This window comes from Cryptomeria japonica, chromosome 9 (genome assembly GCF_030272615.1).
Source record: "Cryptomeria japonica chromosome 9, Sugi_1.0, whole genome shotgun sequence".
In the NCBI taxonomy this organism is placed as follows: domain Eukaryota; kingdom Viridiplantae; phylum Streptophyta; class Pinopsida; order Cupressales; family Cupressaceae; genus Cryptomeria; species Cryptomeria japonica.
In genome coordinates, this window is record NC_081413.1 from 213812666 (window position 1) to 213827636 (window position 14971).

The 14971-nt window shown below is 35.1% G+C and overlaps 1 protein-coding gene across 2 annotated transcripts in view; it reads right to left on the bottom strand.

Annotated features, from left to right (window-relative positions):
- Positions 1 to 14971, bottom strand: part of LOC131044512 (histone deacetylase 9) — a 90437-nt gene that overhangs the window by 37830 nt on the left and 37636 nt on the right. For both annotated transcript variants that reach the window (XM_057977853.2, XM_057977854.2), the window contains exons 4-6: positions 14545 to 14619; positions 14227 to 14446; positions 6776 to 6839 (exon numbers count right to left, since the gene is read on the bottom strand). In XM_057977853.2, coding sequence (XP_057833836.1) covers positions 6776 to 6839; positions 14227 to 14446; positions 14545 to 14619 — 359 coding nt within the window. The remainder of the gene's footprint in view (positions 1 to 6775; positions 6840 to 14226; positions 14447 to 14544; positions 14620 to 14971) is intronic.

The window sequence follows — 14971 nt, forward strand, 5'->3', positions numbered from 1 at the left end:
TTATATCCGATTTTCATTCCTTGTGGAATGTGAAATGTGGTTCAGCAAACATAGGACGAAACCCCTCAAAGGCAAAAGATTTAAGAACAAAAACCCTTAATTACTCTTTCCAATCTAGTAGATGAAAACCCCTAACATCAGACACGAATTTGGAATCCATTTCAAGACAATTATACAGGGAAGCTGCAAACTGCAAGAAAGATTACAGCAGAATATAAGTTTATATTAAGCTTTAAATTCAAAATTTACAATCATCAAAATTATAAGTTTGAAGTTAAGTTAATATTTGTAATTATGCAAGTATTATTGTCAGTGTGGAATATTTATTTAAGGCAACAATAAGGAAAATTCCAGAATGGGACATTACAGAATCGAAAAAATCTACCGTCAATGTGGCATTTCCAAGATAATTCCAATGCGATTCATAAGGTGGACTCAATATTGGAAAAGAAATCTACTTTTTTTAATGGTTAAGTGTGAAAACCCTAAGCTATTATTTTCAAACAGAATCCAAAAAATCTACTGTCAATGTGGCATTTCCAAGATAATTCCGATGTGATTATAAGGTGGACTCAATACTGGAAAAAAAAATCTACTTTTTTAATGGTTAAGTGTGAAAACCCTATGCCATTATTTTCAAACATGTCTTGTTTTTGTTTTAACCTTTAAACCCGAAACATCACTGTAGCAGCAAATTACAATGGACATTCGAAACAAAGAATCCATTAGTAGTAAAGGTCGAATGAACAATTTGACTTTAGTGCAGTCCTCCCTGCCCTATAGTCTGTGCAAAGTGGATCAATCACCATTGCTAATTGCATTATAGTATGGTGGCACCATTGCTGGCATAGCAAGGATCATGATATGAAGGATGTAGCTACAAGTGAGTTTGTTAATTTTTTGCAACCTCCACTAGTCAAACCAAAAGCAAACGAACTAAAGAAAACAGATAACTATTTGAGCCATCGAAGAATCATGAGTCAAATGACTCAAGGCCAATTAAGAACAAGGGTCAACAAAAGCAAACTAACCAAAACACACGAAAAGAAAACCTACTCTAAAGCTGTATACAAGACTCCTAGACTTGACACGACTTAAATAAACAACATATGTACATGACTTTACATGATTTCTCAAGGTATGCAACAGAAGCGTAGCAAAAGTGATAGTTCGCAGTCGAGCAAATTCATCTTTAAATACGGAAAAGCAAGCTCTCACCATGCATCTCTCATATTCAAGTAATTCCTCACGTAAGATAAGCGATTGAGGCAATTCATCGGGCCCATGATCTATCCAAATGCAAGTTGTTTTTCCTAATCCCCCATAATCAAATTCATAGCATTCAAAATTGAGAGCAGGGAAAGAGACAACTTGGTGTCGTTCGTGCTCGAATGGAAGTGCTTGCTCGAATGGAAGTATTTGCTCGCCATTCAGTGCATCGTCGAAAGCGAGATCATCAGCAGCTTCAAGAGGTCGCCATTGATGATGTACCATTCCACGAGCATTGACAACATGTCGATCCTCTCACTTTCAAGGTTGATGACCTCCTTAGAGATAAGAAGCCAAGGGCATCTAAAAAGGATCCGAATGAAAAAGGTTGATTAACAGAGATGTCACAAGATTAAAGGAGCAGGTAAATCCCAAGATAGCAACAATGTCAATTCACAACAAATCACAAAGAGGCAATCATCTCAAAAGATAGAAAAAATGAAGTCCAAACTCTTGGGCTGAAATCTTTCATCAGCCTTCCAAATTTGAAATTGCTCTTATTGACACCATTGCAGTAGAGGTTAACCATTTTCTGATATTCCCAAGGGTTTCCCTTCGATTAAGGAGCACACTCATATCATTTTATTGATTCCAAATACATATCCATCCAATTTCCTGCACTACTGCTAACCCTATGAGAAAAAGGGTCAGATTGAGCACATGGTCCATCGGATGCTTGAAGTTGGGATGATAGATGTTTATTGGAACTACAAGTTAAACAAGCTCACTATAAAAGGTCAACTAGTCAGAACTATTAATTAGTTTAAATTTCGATAAGATTATAGTTTCCTTCATTTTAGTGAAGAAGCAAAGTGAAATAATTCCACCACTACTGGTCCACTTTTCTGAACTATTTAAGTTTGCTGATTGAGGTTTATCATTAACTTGGGAGGGTTTAGTTTGAGTTTTTCAATGCCCATGTGATGGTGTGAGACTTACAATGTAATACATGCAGAAAAAGAAATACTTTGAACACAAATGAAGAAATATGAAACTGGTATTAAACTGAGTTCAGATTTATTTTGACAGACATCAAACAATTTCCATGGAATTTAGACACTCAATAAAGAGAGATCTATTATTGCTCAGTCTCAGAAAACAAAGCTCTACATACCCGATCCTGCCAGACTCCCTCCATACTTCAACTATTTGACAGGCTGCCTTTGTATTACAATAAATTGTGATCTGATCAATTACCGCTGCCTTGACTTTAAATTCCCATGTTTCTGCTAAGTGTTAAAGTTCTGCAATCAATCATCATTCCCCACAACCAGCATGGAAGTTATCGGGCTTTTCTTGGCTCAGAATTTTGCAATTATTTCTGTCCTACTATCATACTAATAAATTCCCTTGATTGGTGGGGTGGTATTTGACCCAATCTGTCTCTAATCAGGTAATGCATTCAAATCTGAAGTAGCCAATTAATGGATCACACTGCTGCAAATCCCTCTGTGCCTGGTGCTTCCAATGATTGCTGTGAATGTTCTGTCAGTCAGAATGAATCATCCTTTATGGGCCTGGGGTGTCGTCCAGGGCACTAATCTTAATCTTTCCAGGGGTTCCGTCCTGGGTTAATGGCTGAGATGCAATTCCTCAGAGCTGAAGAGAAATTAACCAAAAATAATGTCCATGCGTAAAAATTTCCAAAACCCGTTCTCCTTCTTTATTAGTCTTCCCGTCAGTCAAGTGATTTAAGTTTTGCCGCCCCAACTTGATGAATTAAAATTCTATCGGCTTACATATAAGCCATCCAATTATTTATTTAACTATGACTTGGAACTATGGCTTGTCCAAGTAATTTAGGCGTTCAACACCCAAGTGGACCCACGTTATTGGATACGTGGCCTAGGAGAGGAGAAGCTGGGGTCTTCAGTTAAGTGGGGCCCCCTTTATTGGTTACGTGGCCAAGGAGAGGAGGTGAAAACAAACTTATTCAGTGGGGCCCAATGCAAAGTCCCTTATTAATAATTTTATTTAATTATTTATATTTTTTAATTATTACATGCTAGGCACGTGGGAACATCACACAAAGATGTTCTTATAGTTGGTCGCATTAATGTTATGAATAACATCGAAATGATGATTGCAGTATCATAGTGATATCAAAAGAGCTTCTCAGACAATTCCTATCTAGTCTTAATGCTCCTGAAACCAAACCATACAACATATATAGCTGTCAGAAGATCTCCTTGCATTGATGAATTGAGGTCTTAGCTAACTTATAAGAGAGATTTCCATGTATGAATGCATGGAAGTTCCTTCGTTGATTTATTAACTTTTTTGCATGAATGCATGGAGATTCCTTAGTTGATTTGTTGGAGAATACCTTCCATGCGTGGATGAAAAGAACAGTCAACAAGCAGTAAAGTTAAGCCTTCAATGTATCATGTGTGTTTGTGCAAAGATGAAGAAAGGATAGTTGGCAATTAAGTTTTACACAATCAACATATCAATGAATCATCTAAATGCATTACGATAAGATATGGTAACATAATAATTAGTAGCAAACGCTGGAGGAAAGTTGCACATAAAGCCTATTTATTTCATGGAGTATTCAGCAGACATAGGCCAAAGATCCAATTATAAGAATACAGAGATTCAATAATTAGAGTACATACTAATCTACAGGATAAATGGCCCAGTAAATACAGCTGAGAACCTACTCCAGGCAGTCTTAATTTATATACCTTACAAAAGTTGAACTATGCACAGGCTGTCATCTTTATCTTGACAATCAACTCCAGCTAACTCTGAGAATCAAGCAAGGCATTAGTAATATGAAACCCTGTACATTCTCCCATATAACCAAAGGAAAAACAAGCATCACGGAGATCACAATAGTTCTTTCACTGAACTGTAAAGCTTGACTTGTTTGAATGCGACCTAGGTTATCAGGAGAAACTACATTAGCATCTCAACATTAAGTACAAAGACAATCACTTAAATGCTGTTTGCACTTTGTGATCAATTTATTATTTTTATATATGGTAACCCCGCTTTCTAGAATCTAGAGATCTAATTAGTATTAGAAATAAGGAATTTTATATTTTGTTTTAACAATCTGTAGGTCTTCAAGCTGGATCAGGTAAACTTTAAACTGAGGAGAGTCATTCAGGTTCCAATTGTTTGCAATGTAAGGAGAAAAACACCATGAAAGATGCTGTCAACAAAATTTGTGGAAATACTTATCAACATTCCATAATCATTTCCAGATCTCAATTTTCGAATGCCTCTGATTTGAGATTCCTCAAAAATCCTAGATTCCTATCCATGGTTCCAATTGAATGTGGTTTGGTTCAGTAGTTATTGATAGAAGATAATCAATCCTACAGCTATTCAAATCTAATTAAGAAAGTGATGCCTAGTAGCATGGACGTACTATGAAAGTATACATGTAAAGAATGTGATACTTAAAATCCTACTGATTAGAGCTATGGTGGATATAAGAATCACATGATAGCTCTCATCAGATCAAGGCTTGATTGAGATGGAGTTCTTCACTATGATATCAAAAAGATGAAGGAGAATTTTGATGGCTAACATACCCACCCACACGAGCCATGTCATTGTCCAATTATCGTGCAAAGATTAACAATAGAAATGATTTTATCAGGGCTACCAACAACAACTCAGAGATGATTGATAAAGGCAAAAGATTTCCCATTGTATATGGTATCCTGGAAATTCTTAGAGATACATTCGTAAATAATTGGTGGCTCCCTTTCATGCTGAAATTTTTCAACATTCCTAGTAATTATATTGAAGAGACTGATGTCAGCAATTCTCTGACCAATACTCAGACCTTTTCAGCAAAAGTTGCTAAAACAGGTGGTGTTACTTTAAAATCTCATTTTGCTTTGCCGACTTAAACTATTTGAGATAAAACATATTTGTAGATCACATACCTCCAATATTGCACACTATGGATAATGGAAAATGCATTTACAGATGTGATTATTAGTATGACAAATAAGTATACTATGGGGGTGTGTTTGCTGAGATATACTGTATACATACAAGATTTGACCGAATACATTGGCTGTTAATATATTATCGTAAGTCAGTTATAGTTCTAAAGTAGATAATATATATAGCAAGCATTTGGCAGGTTACCCTACAAGGTCATGCATTCTTACATATAGTCTTTGATTTGTACTAAGATTTTTTATATTCAATTTATCCTTTCTATATTTGCATTATAGATTCCACATAAAAAAGAAATGTATATTTCCTCTGGCATGAACATCAAAATTATAGGCATTGCAATTAACCAACAGGGGAGCATAAGATTCTGCTTTGACCAAGGCCATGATCCCAAAGGTCCAGTATATAACAAGAAACCTAACTTCTATAGTCGTATCACAATTCCTTATAGAGTTAATAAATACATTAAAAGTGATATTAAGTTGTGATACATTTATTAAGGTCATGCATTCTTGCATATAATCTTTGATTTGTACTAAGATTTTTGATATTCAATTTATCCTTTCTATATTTGCATTATAGATTTCACAAAAAAAAAGAAATGTATATTTCCTCTGGCATGAACATCAAAATTATAGGCATTGCAATTAACCAACAGGGGAGCATAAGATTCTGCTTTGACCAAGGCCATGATCCCAAAGGTCCAGTACATAACAAGAAACCTAACTTCTATAGTCGTATCACAATTCCTTGTAGAGTTAATAAATACATTAAAAGTTATATTAAGTTGTGATACCTTTGAAATGGACTAAGGCTATGACATACTGTACAAGATAAAGGAAAAACCGAATGAGCATTTGTTAGGTTACCCCACAAGGTCATGCATTCTTGCATAAAATCTTTGATTTGTAACAAGATTTCTGATATTCAATTTGTCCTTTCTATATTTACATTATAGATTACACAAAAAAAAAAATGTATATTTCCTATGGCGTGAACTTTTAAAGATAGGCATTGCAATTAACCAACAGGGGGCATGAGATTCTGCTTTGACCGAGGCCATGCTCCCAAAGGTCCAGTACATAACAAGAAATCTAACTTCTATAGTTGTATTACGATTCCTTGTAGAGTTAATAAACACATTAAAAATTAAAATAAGTTGTGATACCTTTGACATGGACTACAGCTATGACATTATCAAAGAAGATGAATTACTTGAATGCCTTCAAATAAATCTAAAGCTGTCAACTGTGGGGTAACAAGGATACTGTAGCTCCATTTCTTATGTCAAGCTCTATGTTTGAAAATGAATAACAATGCAGAGAGAACACAGAATCCTCACCATGTTTTTGTGTTTAGGTGAAACCTTCCAATAGTAACCAAACCAAACTTGAATTTAATATTGATATACAGAGATCCATAACTAAGATACTTCATTATACTTCATGACGTGCATGTTCACTTGTCTTAAATTATTCAATTATAACGATGCTCTAAAGACATTTTTGTAATCAAATTATCAGTAACATTTCTTTCAGAATATTTTACTAGGTATTATATGTCTCAAGATAAAATAACATACCTTAACATCACCTGTTCCAGGGAAAAACATATCACCATACTTGTGAAAGCTCACTGTCATCACCCTGCATATAAATTATTTGAACTCATAACGTTTCCACACACTAAAGTTGGCACAAAATCCACTATTGTTAACACAAACTAAAGCATTATAGTCATTTTTAAAAATTTAAGCTAGAAATCAATTACCTGAGATGATTATTATAATGCAGATTAGGAGAATATCAGTAGATCCAAACTTCTAAAAGATAACAAGAAAAGCGCAATATCTAGGACCCTTTTCTTCAACTGACTTCCATCAAATCAGGATATTTTCATAAAAGTTATGAATAAAGAAGTGCTACAACAGCAAACTCTTAGCTTGAAAAACTTCTTGAGCATCACAAACATCATTGCAAACCTGGATCTCAGGAAATACACAAGGACTAAACCAGGTAAAGAAAAATTATTGGAATTGAAATACAAGGCAAACAATAATTAGGTTTAAACTGTTGCCACAGCTATATTTATTTCCCAGAGTTAATTATTATTTACACATTTTTAAAGGAAAAATTGACCTCAATCTAGAAACCACAATTTTCAGACTTCCAAAATTCTTTGTGACTTTATATTGCAAGTTACTTGGGAAGATTCCTAGAGTAAATATGAGCTCACCTTTAAGTCCAAGATGTTCGAAAAAGCCAATTGTGTCTTTTGATGTGTTCAAAATGGACATTAGAAGCCAACTCTACAAGGGTTTGAAGTTGGGAGGTGCATGCCAAATTGGGTGAGTACCTAATCTTTTGGAGCATTTTGAGACAAATCTAACCTTGCAATGCTCAAGAACCTAAAGATCAGCTATCCAATTTTGTAATGAACCCTTTTGGGATATTCTTAAATCTTGCCCTAACTCACAAGTTCAATTAAAAAAAGAGATAGAGTTCATTAAAATACAAACTTCCCAATTAATAATTTCCTTTCCATCATAAACTTTGGTTTAAACCCTGCAATAATGTTAGTGAACATTTGAAATGTAATTCATAAGGCCAGTTATTTCCATAAGGATTAGGGATCCAAAAACATATAAATGCATATATAATCAATTGCACTAATAATCAATTAGTATTCTATAATCAAATCATATAATAGCTATTGAATTTAAGTTGAATAACATCACTCATTGGGATCTAATCTATAGATTCATTTCCAAGAATCAACCATAATAGGGAATGGAGAGGAAAGCACAATCAGGTGCCCAGAACCATTCGCCGCAACTAAGCCCAAGGGCATGATATAACACCCCTTGGCCCACAAGTGATAGGAACCCTTGTCCATCCAACATGGGGTGGTCTACTTAGAGGGGGAACCATATCTGCTCTCTCAACCATGTCTCCTCACTAACCCATACATGATTGCTTCTTTCACTTCCCACAACCAACCATCATAGGGATTCGCAAGGATAACACAAAAGGGTGCCTGGAACCATTCACCACAATAAGCCAAAGGGCATGATATAACTGTTGAAATAATAGCTATGGTCGGATCCTTCAGGCCGACATAGCAAATTACAAATGTGTGAATGGCCTTTGGCCTTACACATTTATATATAACGATTTATAAATCTCGCCTATTAAAATGAATCGTATTTATGTTATACGAATTTGTTCCTAACTAAATGTAATTGATTAACAATAATAACATTGTATAATCGGTTAATGAGAATCGGTTATCCCTTGACCCGCCACCTTTGGGAAAGGCACGTTTGGAGAGGCACAGTTGACTCGGTAAAGGAGTCATGTTGTTTAGATGACCCACGGATGGATACATAAGAACGTCTTTTTCTCTCTAAGCAGGAAGTAACATATGTGTGGGCAGATCGAATCATATACACTGCGATTTGGATATGTGTGGGCAGATCGAATTATATACACTGCAATCTGGAATGTGTGGGCAGTGTGGATCAAATTGTAGCAGATCGAAATACATATAACATACTTGCAGATCAAACTATATCTACAGCGAATTACTCCAGCAATCTAATATCATCTACAGCACTATTGTGTTGTATGCACTGTCATTCTTCAGAATGTTGTGAATTCTTCAGCACTATCATGCTGTATGCAAGCAACTCGTGTGTATTCATCTTCAGCTGTGCACATTCATCTCAGTCCATGATTTGTCTACAGTTGATTGTCCTTAACACATAGTAGTTTGATTTGCAGAGGAAAGCATTGGTGGTACATCCTACAGCAGTTCAGTTTGCATCTCCTTCAGTCTAAAGTGACTGGGTCCATCTATAAGCTTCAAGGAGTGAAGCAATTCACATTGGTCTTTGTCCTTGATCATTGTAACAGCATCTTGTTGTTCATATTTAATATATATATATTAGAGATATAATTTCCGTGCTCGGGGGAGACGATAACAATATATCATCTATGGTTGGGAGGGCAACAATGATGTGAATCATTGCCCGTGGTTAATCAAGCACACCCTATGATTACTGTGCATGGACATCTTCTTGTGATTCTAGTATTGTAACAAATTCAACAATAACACCCGTTGGCCCACAAGTGGCAGGAACTCTTGTCCATCCAACATGGGGTGGTCTACTTGGAAGGGAAACCTTATCTGCTTTCCCAATCGTATCACCTTGCTAACCCATACATGATTGTTTGTACAAGAAGAAATTGATTAAATAGATAATTATATGAGTCTAGATAGATTAGCAATTTCCATTCTTAATTATCTTAATACTACATAAGAGACCATATGTTAAGCAAGATCATCATATTGCATGCCAATTACTTGCTAGATCAGAAGTCTGCCATTTGCAGGTTATGTATAACCAATCTGATCAAATTCCTTGATGCCTTTTCTTCAATTGATGGTCTGCCTTATATATCTTCAAGAGAGGATGGAGAGTCACCTTCTTTGCTAAGAGTCCCATCCCTTAGAAATGATGTGTCTCTTTCTAATTAATCGCTGCTCTTCACTTGAAACTGATGCCCCTTCAGTGGTGACTGCTGACCTTTCATCTCGATTGCTGTACTTGAAGGACTTGTTAAAGATTAACAGATTGCTGATCAAAGAGAGTATATTTAATATCTGATCCCTAAAGCATATTGGATTCCAATATTAGAGAAAACTATGAAGTCTTATGAATAAGACAATTTTCTGATGATAGTAAATATTTATTTCTGCTTTAAACTTTTTCTCCGATTTCCCAAATGTATACTCAGATAATTTTCTGATTATCAGATCAATTGCTCCTTCCTCCTCCTTCAACAAATGACTTTTTCTCCTATTTATATCTTAATAAGGAAAGGGTCACAACCTTTCATCCAAACAGTTGCCCTTTAATAGCTTATAATTTAATTTTAATTTAATCCTTCTTATTCCCAATCACTAATATGAAACTAGCGTCACTTTTTCCTTGAGTGCTATTTCCATAAATTTATATGATATTGATGCTACTTTAAGTGATTTCCTTATTTGTTAATTTAGGAAGATTATCATTGTCTAATGCTGGGGGAACAATCTCTGACACCAGCTGTCTTTGCCTTTTGTGAAGTGTGATTCATATTGTAATTCACAGCCATAAAGCTGCTGCATTCAAGCATTAGAGAATGGGATTATTGCTGCTGAGTCATCCAAACCATCCACTCCTCGCAATCTTTCTACCAACAACTACATTCTCCTACTGACAACATACACACCAGCCCAACAACCACTTCATACTACCTAGCCATTAAACAACCCATCGCGTGCCACCCTTGCACCCAAATAAACAGTTTTTCACAATAATCCAGCAATTTATATTTTCATATTGGCAATTTCATACTACCACAAGTAATTTTGACAAAGTGGAAGGTTGTTTCAAAATCCTAACAAAATATTGTCAAGGAGAGAATATTGCATAACCTACGGTGTACTGGCATCAGCACTGCATCAAGGCAGTATTCACATTGGCAATTTGGTCTTGGGACCTAATCTTCAAAGGCTCCATTCTAAGCCATATTGGCTCCTCTTTTTGAGCAATCTTTTTTGATCCCAAGCAGAATATAGAGAACTTCACAGTGTTGTAGACAATTTTTCATTTTAGTGTCTAGATTTCCAAAAATAGTGGATTCTCACAAGAGATGTTCAGTAGTTCTCATTTTGGAAACTTTCAAGACTCCGTTTAGACTCAACAATAACATTTTTTGGTGCATTTTTTGTAAGTGCATAATTTTTTGTGTGCTTCACATTGGTGTAGTTAGACTAATTCCACTCTATCAAAAAACGTACCTTTAGTTCTAAGGCCTAATTTGGCAATTGCATTGCACCAAGGTCATATGCTAAGGGGGTCTTTGATTGTGTAATTGTAAGGGGGTAGGGCAAAGGTAATCTTGTGCTTTTATTTGATTAAGTCTCCCAATTAGTCTATTTTGTGATTACAATTTGAATATCATTGTTATTCATGGGTTTACCAATCCTCCTTCGGTTATTGACTTGGAAAGAGGGGACTATAAGACTTGGCACATTCATACCCTCTTGTTCTTTCTCCACTTGTTCATTTGTCATGGTTTGGCATTGGCTTGGAGAACCACAAGCAGCATTCAAGGAGTTGTCATTGTCTTTGAATCTTGTTCTACATACATTTCCACTAGTTTTCGGGTTTTCACACTCCTTAGTTAGGCTTGGGACTCCTTATTTGATTGTTTCACCTCTTAGCACTGACATGGCCACACCTAAGAAGCTTCCAAAAACAACGTGCACTATGAGATTTCTTCCTTCAAATTCCTTATATTTTGTTTCTTCTTTAAGGTGAGGGACATTTGATTGGTATAGTTGGATCATCTTCAACATTTATTGTCAAGCAAGAACAATTATTGCAAAAAGCTACACATCAAAGAATGGCTGCATGATTTCTCTTCTTCTCTCTTATGGGTGTTAATTTTGTAACGTCGGTTGTACTATTTCATGCTTCCGATATATATATATATTAATTCGATTACATGTACTAATATGTTAACGTTAACTAATGATAAATAAAACCAAAGTTAACTTATCGTGTTTGACCAACGGTTACACCGTTCATGGTATCGGGTGGTAAAGCAATTCTCAAACAAGTCGCACTCCTTCCGATCGGGTAAGTAAACGGTGACTAGTTTATATACTGTGGTGAGAGGTACGTAGGGAAGAGATGTGTCTTCCCACGTGGGAAGACATATATCTTCACGACATAACCCCTCATCCACTTATATAGCATGCTTACATTGAGGAGGATGTACACACCGAAATTGATAAGTGTGGTGCATCTTTAAAACAGGCTATAGCAGATAAAATACAACTTTCAGATCATATCTCCATCTCTTCTATTTTGATCACAGAATTTTGAAAGAACTTAACAATGGAAGGGGAGACTTTTTCCCCGCATAGGAATTTATCTATGTTACCCGAAAACACATTTCTGGCTTCAAGGCACCTGTTTCGGAAACCATCCCGGTTTCGGGGACTTGGGGACGGCTGGAAACATTTCCCAGCCATCCCCGATCCCCGAAAATTTTCGGAAACCGTCCCGGAAACTCGAGGACGTTCGACATTTTCCTTGGGGACCGTTGACCGTCCCCGGGACAGCAAGGGATGCCCAAGCTGTCCCCTAGCCGTCTCAGGGACAGCTAGCCGTTTCTGGCTTATACAGCAATAAAAAAAATAATAAAAAAATTCAAAAAATTAGCATTATTTTAAGAGCAATTAATTTATTTTTTAAAATTTGGATCCCTAATTGTTAAAGTAATTTTTTTTTTATTTTTTTTAAATCGCTTATATAATATTATAATATTTATTATTAATTTAATAATTATTAATACATAATAAATATTATAATAATTTTTAATACATAATAAATATTATAATAATTTTATAATTTAAAAATTATAAATTAATAAATTATAAATTTAATAAATTATAATTTATAATCTATAGTCTTATTAACTTTATTATCATCGGCGATATCATATGGGACAATCACGCATAAGTAAAAAGAAAAACAAACCACCAATGGCACAATTAGCTGAGGCTTCACCATTTGGCATATGACGAACAGGGGAAAATAGGCTCTTGACCACAAATGGATGTGTTGTATTCATGCATAACTGTACAAACATACAATAATTTTCTTATTTACAAATAGCAAATGGATAAAAAATGAGAACCTGTATTTATTTCTATTGGCGAATAAAAAAAGCACAAATAAAGTTCACCAATATTCACATTTTTTTACTGAGAAGTAAAGTTCCATTTTGAATGAAGATACATTTGGAAAGTCAATCATAACCTAACGTAATATTTAATGACTTATCTTCTCAATGTTATTATGTTGCTACTTGCTATTATTAAATTTCATTATTCACATATATATATATATAGCTAGCCATCCCTTGCTGTCCCTTGTTCCAAGCAACAACAAAAAACGTCCCGAAAACTCATCCCCCCATCCCAGAAACTCAAGGTAACATAGGAATTTATCCTTCTCACACATTAGAGAGCATATTTCATGTTTTCTCTCTTTTCTCTATTTGTGAGAGATACAATTGTACATGGGTACCTCATTGAACCTTGTAATTAGAACCCATCTTGCAGATTTGCATGTTTTCTCCTTCTCCCTAGGTTGCACTTAAAGAGGGCAATGGTGTGAACAAGGTATATTACCTAGCTAATTTCCCTTTTGGTTCTTTTTTTACACCTAGTTATTTGAGTTTACTTAGAGCATGCTTAGGGGATTTACTTTTTATGTCGCGAGTCATATGATTAAGACACATGTCATAATCCTATGTTGTCTTGTGTCTCACCCTTGCTTGTATATAAAAGGGTTTTTCATTGTAATCAAAATCCATTGCCATGGATATTTGCATGCTTTGATTGAATAGAATTAATCTCTCACGTTGGCTCTCTATTTGTGCTTTCATTGAAGCACCATGATCTTGCGTGGTTATATCCATAGCCAAGTCTTACAGAAAGAAAAACATAATCCTTGAAAATATTTATCTTAGTTGCATGCTTGTGACACGCATAGTTTTATCAATTGCATAATTGCCCAAAACTGTTACACTTCTGCTGCTATGCATATAACAACCTGACTACTATTGTGGGAACTGTATTAGAAACTTAGTAAATTGAAAATTCCAACATGATGCATATATTGAATATACAAGTTAAGACAATTTGTCAATTAATAGATCAAGCATAAAGGACAATGACAATTGAATGTTATGCTTACAGCCAAATAAAACAACATAAATTGTGTTAATTTATCTGTGAACATTAAAAAAAGGTAGCATTCTCGCTTCACAACATGATTAAAATATATACATTCATTCTCCAGCAAATATGCATTCTCAGAACATCATGCATTGAAAAACTAAAAGCATTATATTTTAGTGACAGTATCCTGACATGTAGATTAACATTAGAATAGCATGCATCAGATACCTATCAGTATAATAGAAGGCTTCCTCCACACCATCACCATGATGGACATCAATGTCAATATAAAGAACTCGAGCATGGTGTTTAAGTAGCTCCAAAATTCCCAACACTAAGTCGTTAATATAGCAGAAACCTGATGCCTCACACTTTTTAGCATGATGAAGACCACCAGCCCAGTTTATTGCAATGTCAGAGATCTGATTATTCAGTCTACGAGCAGCATCTGCTTGTAAATCAAACGTTCATATTTTCATTAAATGTGCTAATATTAACTAAGCTTAACTTCATAAATGTAATGACAGCATGGAAGAATGTAACTACCTATAGTGCCACCAGCATAGATCTGACAAAATTCAAATAGGTTTTCAAAAACAGGACAATCTTCTCCCATGTTATCTACAAAAAGGGGCAGAAACTATTAACAAAGTGTGGTCCTTTCATTAAAACCTGAAAACATTAAAATACATTGACAGAAATGAAATAATGAGTCATCTCTCAGAGATTACAAAATAGCTAAAAAAATACCACTAATCATGCCTTAAAATAAGTTGGTCTCTACTGGATAATTTCTACGGTCATCAACAAATGGAAAGAAGCTCCTACCAATTAAGACAAAAAAACTTCGCATATAACAGAGACATTATTTTCCCAAAAAAAAATTAACCCAAATAAAGTGGCATTGTGGATTCAAACCTGCCCCAACCTGACCCAATTGTGCCTCACACGAAAAATCATCATTCAAGAAGGG